Here is a 7,343-nt window from a genome sequence, read left to right as displayed (position 1 = left end):
TTTATTAATAACATTTTGATATAAAGAAAATAGAAAAAAAAAATTATAGTTGATTAATCTTTTACATTGGTCTAGTCAATCAAATTAAATTTTAATAATTTAATCAATTGTAATTCAATCTAACGAATAAAAATTTGTATGAATTGAATTAGCATCATAAAATGATACATTTTAATTAAGAAATAAAAAACAACTAATACTTTACTGATTAAAATATTATTTTTGATTTATTTTATGGTTTTTAATTTTACAATGGAATGGAGAAAAATGACATAAAATTAATGATCATTTCAAAATTAGGTTATTGTATTTTGATTCCCTCAAATTGATGGGATGGAAAAGTGGTCCTTCCATTGGAGTGCATTGCATCAAGTTCAATTCTGTTTTATTCAACTAGACAACTTTCCAAATTTTATAAAACCTATTTATATTTATTTATTTTTATTAAAAAACTTATTATGTTTCCCTTTTCTCCAAACTAAAATATTATTTACTTCAAAAACTTTTTCATATCACTTCAAGTTCTATGTAATTAATATAATGTTTAGAATTTTAGTTTTTAAAATTAAATAAATAAGATATTGCATATTCAAAAATGAAGAACATGTTCTAAGTTTTGGATTCCCGATAAACAAAATTGAGTTTGACCGAATTAAATTTGATATAATTGATATTTAAAAAATTGAATTTAGTAAAATTAATTTATGTTTGAATTTATTTATGTAAAAGTGAAATAACATCAAATTTTAATGTAAAAATCACGTTTGTAAAAATAATATTTAAATTCAAAAATTAAAAATTTTAATTTTAAATAGAATCAATTTTGAAGATAGAATTAATTCTACTTTAAAAAAATGAACATCTCAAAATCACTTCATAATCAATTCTACACATTTATAATTGTTTTTTAGACTTTCAAAAATTAAATCAAACATATTATAAAGTATTTAGATAAGATGGTAAAAATCTCTTAAATCTCGAATTCGAACCAATCATGGTATTAAAGTTTTTGAGAGAGATTTGTCAAATATTGTGATTTTTTTGAACTTGGGAAATTAGAATATCATGTATTATTATTCTGACTTTAATCAAACCCCAATAATTATATGTAATGGTTATTTTCAATTTTTTTTTACAATAAAAAAGTAAAATTTGCAATTGAAACAAAACAATTGAAACCAAGATCCAGAAAGATATATAATATGTAGCTAGCTATTATTAACTTTCCATTTGATTTTTACAAATCTTTAATCCAAGAATACCCACTTGTGTGCTTTATATAGCTGTTGAAAACAAATCATACATTTTCATTTCTTGTATATATAATAACTGTTGAAAAGTTAAATCATCTAAAATTAAATTCAAAGTGGCCAAGTTGGTTGAAAGCATGAAATTCCACCATATCCTTCTCTCTTATACATTGCTAATTCCTTTGCCTCAGATGCTCTTGCTCTCTGCCACAAATCAATAATATGAAATTAATATCAATGTCACTTTAATTAATATATTTTTTTATAAATAATATATTTTTAAAATAATCAACTCTATTAAGTTTTATATTATCCATCACATCAGTTTGAAAGGTTTTCTTGCACCCTAACAACCATACAAAATTAGCATATGAATATGAATATATGCAATGTATCAATATATATATATATATATATATATATATATATATATATATATATATATATATATATATATATATATATATATATATATATATATTAATGAATAGGACCATGACACTTTTAGAAAAAGATTATACCTGCATTGTTTCTAAATCATCTGCCTCTGAATTGAAATCATAATAAGTACTTGCTGCAGTAAGCTTCAATGAAAGAAACTGCAAAAAAAAATGACCAAAATATTAATTAATATTAATTAATTAATTAAAGCTATGTTAAAAGTATATTTTCTTAGAATTAAATGAATATTTATAATTTTTTATGACTTAATTACCTCTACTTGATGCTGCAATGACTGAACATAGTTTATGATTTCATCCAACATTACTGCCATTCCCATGGTCTGCAATATTAATTAATAAAAGTAAGAAAAACAAATTTTTACTAAAAAATAAAATAAGATTTTAACTAATATAGAATTAGACAAAAATTGGAAAATTTAAAAGAATATAAATTATTAACCTTGTAACATCCTGGAACAATATTCTGCAAGCATCTTAATTTCTCATTGATTTTCCCTCTTCTAACCTGAATAATAAAAAATTAACAAAAAAATTTATAAATTTGTATTAGTTCATAATAAGCACTTATTATATAAGTGCTTATAAAATAAGTACTTAATTTAAGCTGAATTTATTAAATTATACCCTTTCTGCTAAACTGTGACTATCAGTAGCTTGACCTCTTCTTGCTCTAACATGAACAACTTCCTTTGCTTTTTCTTCTTCTGTTTCATAGCTTTTCACTTTTTTTCCTCTTCCACCACTCTAAAATAAATCAAAGAAAAACATTAAAAAAAAAGTTAGTATGATTTCATCATAAAACATGAAGAATAAAATGGAAAAAAAAAATAGTAGAAATTTTTTTACAAATTTGGTTTTGCTTCCACTTTCAGAAACTACAGGAGTTGAATTTGCAGAACTAGTCTCTTGAAAATCCATCATTTTCCTCTTTTTACCATCACGAACTTTATTTTCTTCTTGAAGATTTTGAAGTGAAACTTGAACTGCATTATTAACAAGATGATGATGATGATGATGAACAAGACCATGAAAATTCTCTTCCAAGTTTCTTGGAAACACGTGTTCTTGTTCTTGTTGATGTTGCTGATGATGTTCCAAGATGTTGTCACAAGAATAAGGCATCAAATTCTGCATCATGTTCATGTTTGAATTCTCCATGAACTGATTCAAAAGTTCCATGCTTTGATCAGAATCAAGAAAAGGGAAAGAGGGTCTAATAATATTTTGAAAATTTTCTGTGAATTCAGCCATGTGTGATTTTTTCCTTCTTCTTCTAATGAGTTTATTATTACTTTGTAATATTGTGGATAATGTGTAATGTGAGTTACAATTTTGTTGTATTTATAATGTTAGAAGTTTTCAGCTGCATTGATGAATAGGAGTAATCTTAGGTGGCCACGTGGCAATTCAAGCTTCTTTAGTTTTTTGTTCCCTTGGTTGGGTCCCATTCAGAAAGAAAAATGTTTAATATTAAGAAGGGTCCATGTTTTGTGAGAAAAAAAGCACTTCCTATTTTTGGAGCTTTTGGACTTTTTAATTTAGGAACCATGACTGTGTTTGTTACCTTTATGATCTAATTTGTTTTAGTTGTAGTGGGAATTGCAAAAAAGTTGATTTTTTTAGTGGAATGTATGATTTATGAATGTAAGGGATTCAAATTTCTTTTTTATGTGTGTTTAAGTTAAAACTTATTATGTTTTTAACTAATTTTATTTTTATTTATTCAAATATATATTCTCAATCCACTCAAACATGTATTCAGTTAATCAATAAAAAGTTGATTCAATTGATAAGGAGTTGATTCATATTATATCCTGTTGAATGTTCAATAATCGATGTCGATAAGAAGATCTCTTTGATAAATAATTTATAAATATATATAGGTAGACTTCATGCCTCAAATCTATCCTAATTATAGTGAGTCGTCAATATTTAAATTCATCTAAAAAATTTATTATAAAATATATATATATATATATAATTATTAAGTCCAAGATAGAACTTTTATTGATCTTCATCCCAAATTTTTATTTATTTGATTTTTGAAATATCATTTATCTTATGATATGAGAGACCAATCTCTATTTGTGACATTTTGATATGTTTTCACTTCCTACATAGCTAAAACATTAGAGACAAGTCATGGTCACTTCTCCTAAATATGTGCTATAATGTTTTCCAATACAAAAACTATTCCATTCCATTCCAAAGAAAAAGTACCAATCAAATTGATGGTTACAACATCATTAGTTCATCACCATAGTATTTTTAATCTTGCAATAATTGTAGCCATGAATCTGAGTTCAATTGAGATCATTGATGTCAATTGTTGCACAAGAACATATCCATATGAGATTGTCACTTTCTTTTGTCCCCCTAACTCCCTTTAAAAAACATTACCCTTGGTGAATTGTGATTTTCCTAAGTTTTGTCATGTATATTACATACATAATAACCTATCATTTAACAGTATGATTCTTTCAAGTTGTTCTTAGTTTGTCCATATTTGAGACCACATAACCATGGTGTTTTATAATACTATGAATCTGTTAGAAAAACTAAATTGCATTTAAGTAGTGAATAGTTTGAGTTTATTGAATAGAGTATGTGCTTTCACACTAAAAAATACACAAACTATTTGACTATTTTCTCACACTTCTATTAGGTATAATGTCCAATAATCTAACATTATCACTACATGTCGCTTAAATGATCAATTTTAAATATTCTTGAAAAAATCGTTGTTTAGGTCAAATATTTGATAGAATACAACTGTGATCTGAATAAATGAAATCTCTTTATCATACAATTTAAAATTAATTTTATAAACTAAAAAGTAGTATTTAGATATGATTTTTTACTTAGTAATTTTTAAAATTGATGATTAATAGAAAAATACTATCTCAATCTTAATTAGATATGTAGAAACCGTTACATAGTAAATTAGTTTCTTTTCCTTAAAGAAATGCTATAGATAGTTTTATCTTATAGAGCAAGTTGTATAAAAAAAATTGTAGGCTTTTCAACCTTTCAATTACTACTTTACTACTTTGCCACACAATTCACTACCCTTTGTTTGCTCAACCGTGCCTTTGATTTGAACATATATATGAAAAATGAATGAACCAAACTTTATAACATACCTTATGACATGTGGGGTGTGTGTTTGGCATACATCATTTTATTTATTTTTCATTATTAAAAGGTTACATTCCTTTGGTCTTATAGTCTAAAGATAGTATATGGGCACTCAAAACTAGGGGTTGCCCCTATTTACCAAACTGTATATAGCCCTTAACCAAAAATAGATATGGAAAAATGGTTTCAACTTTTGTTTCTAGGCATTAACGGTTCATACACAAAAAAGACAAAGTGTTATCTTTAGGACAATATATCTTTCCTATAGGAGTAGTGTATACTTTATTATCTCTTTCTAAAACAAATGACATTACGTTCATTTCAAAAGCTTAGTTTGGATCCACTTTCTAAGTAGATAAAAATGATTTTACAGTTGAAATTTGTTTTTATCAAGTAAAATTGATTATTACCAAACAATATGAAATGGTAAGAGATCTCATTCAACTTAATTAGAAATTATAAGTTTGAATTCAATCATGTACGCATAACAATATTAAATTCTCTTAATGGCGAGTTTTACTGTTTATTGTTGTTCTCTTTGGCTCAAAAAGTTAATCTCTACGGTCGGATACAGAGGAAACCTGAGTAAGACGAACGGAATTCCTAAGGTGGTACATTCAACTATAAAGTCGTTTTGAGAATCAATTGATTATAGTATAGAAGATACATCGAGTCAATTTCACGCACATTCAAACCGGAAGAAGAGCTAGAATGTGATTATAGATATACACCGAAGGACGTGAACATCATATGGATAAAACAAGATATTCTAAGAAGAATTGTGAGAGTTTATAACAGTGTCACCACAAACTATCATTTGGTTGTGTATCTTATCCTTAACTTTGAAAACCCTAATTTTATTTGTAACCAAATTTTGTGACTCTTTGCCTGGAGGACAAGGATTTAGTTTGACATGTGTCACACTCTCTAAAAGGGAGGAAAAAAAACTCTTCCATATGATAAACGTGCATGAGTGAACTTGCCCATGCATTTGCACTTATAAGTACAATGTTAAAGCCAAACAAGTTAAAGGCATGAAAAGAGTACTATCCAAAGAATGGCTATGGATATGGCTACAAGTTACTAGGACGGATTTTTACCTAACACAAACATAAATTGTCTTGACTTTTGACATTTGGGAACTAACTTAATGTACTATCAAACATCCTTTTTTTAGTCATGCCTTGAATTTTAAGGTGGCAATTCCCATAACAGTGCCATGTACTAAAATGTTTTATTAGAAGAGTTAATTAGAAATGCTAACAAAAGCTAAAGAGGGTTGGGGAAGGGTGTACTTCAGAGAATATTTGGTGGACTTTATTGTTGTACTTTGATGTGTTACATCAAAAATTTTAATGAGTCACTCTCAAGTTGATAAAAGACTAAAAACAAAATATAAAGGTTCATTTTTACCAATGGATAGTTGTGTTACATTTGAAGTCCTTCAAATATGCAAGACTATGTTTAGATATGTTAGGCTTTCTAAATTGTGGAGTATTGAAATTGAAACTATCATGATTAGAATCATGAGTAATATCTGTAGAATGATTAGGAGAAATAGAAAAATCATAGTATATGGAAAATATTTCATGTTTTCTAATAGGAATTATGGTTGGATTGTTAGATTTTTTATTGAAAAACAACAATATTTCTCAACTTAATTTCAAAACTAAACATCTCTCTCAACTATATATCAAATTATCTATGTTTTAAATTTAAAAAAATTGCAATAAAGAGCAACCGACATATCAATTGGCGTCTACGTGTATATATATGTTGTGTTATATGCATGCGACCGTTTCATTAGCATTTATATGCATTTTCTATATGCATGCACCAATTAGTCTAATGTGAATGTGTATTCATTTTTATTTTATTTGATATATGCATATATCAATTAGTCGTACGTTTAATTAGAATTTTGAGAACATGCGCCAATTGATTTGATGCATGTTTTTTATTGTGAATTTTTTTATTTAAAATATGGGTAGTTTAATATATAAAATTAAGAAATATGGTTATTTTGAAATTTAAGTCGGAAAATAAGGTTATTTTAAAAAAGTAAACAAAATTATAGAATAAGAAGAAAGAGTAGTAACATATTCATTGTTTGAGCAATCATTATTTGTAAGAAGAATGTTTAATTTATGAAAAATAACATTTCTTGATATAAATATTTTATAAGTTTATGTTTCCTTTCAAAATTTCCCAAGGGAAGTAAGGATGTCAAAAAAAAAAATCCTCACTCGCCGATTTCAGTATCCATTAATAAATTATAAAAAATATTTAAATATTATTAATTTATTATATTTTGTCCTTTCATTCTTTAAAAAATTAGTTTTCTCTTTTTTTAATGAATTTTTTTTTAAGAAAACCTTTTATTTTCAGATAAATTATATTTTGCCATTTCATATTTAAGTCTCTGCTATATTCCATACCTCACTTCAACAATTTTATCATTCAACCAACCATTATCGCTCTTCCTCCGTCT

General features: G+C 26.0%; 1 protein-coding gene across 1 annotated transcript; it reads right to left on the bottom strand.

Moving 5' to 3' along the window:
- Positions 1–1,196: 1,196 nt before the first annotated feature.
- Positions 1,197–3,025, bottom strand: LOC127115548 (transcription factor BEE 3). Its single transcript, XM_051047069.1, has 6 exons — positions 2,561–3,025; positions 2,339–2,458; positions 2,154–2,219; positions 1,966–2,034; positions 1,772–1,849; positions 1,197–1,454 (listed from the first exon to the last, which is right to left on the bottom strand). The coding sequence occupies exons 1-6, from the start codon at positions 2,963–2,965 to the stop codon at positions 1,362–1,364; spliced, it is 831 nt and encodes a 276-aa protein (XP_050903026.1). The 5' UTR covers positions 2,966–3,025; the 3' UTR covers positions 1,197–1,361.
- Positions 3,026–7,343: the final 4,318 nt, after the last annotated feature.

This window comes from Lathyrus oleraceus, chromosome 1, assembly GCF_024323335.1.
Source record: "Lathyrus oleraceus cultivar Zhongwan6 chromosome 1, CAAS_Psat_ZW6_1.0, whole genome shotgun sequence".
Lineage (NCBI taxonomy): Eukaryota > Viridiplantae > Streptophyta > Magnoliopsida > Fabales > Fabaceae > Lathyrus > Lathyrus oleraceus.
The sequence above is the reverse complement of the archived record's forward strand: the minus strand, read 5'-3'. Positions and strand labels throughout refer to the sequence as shown.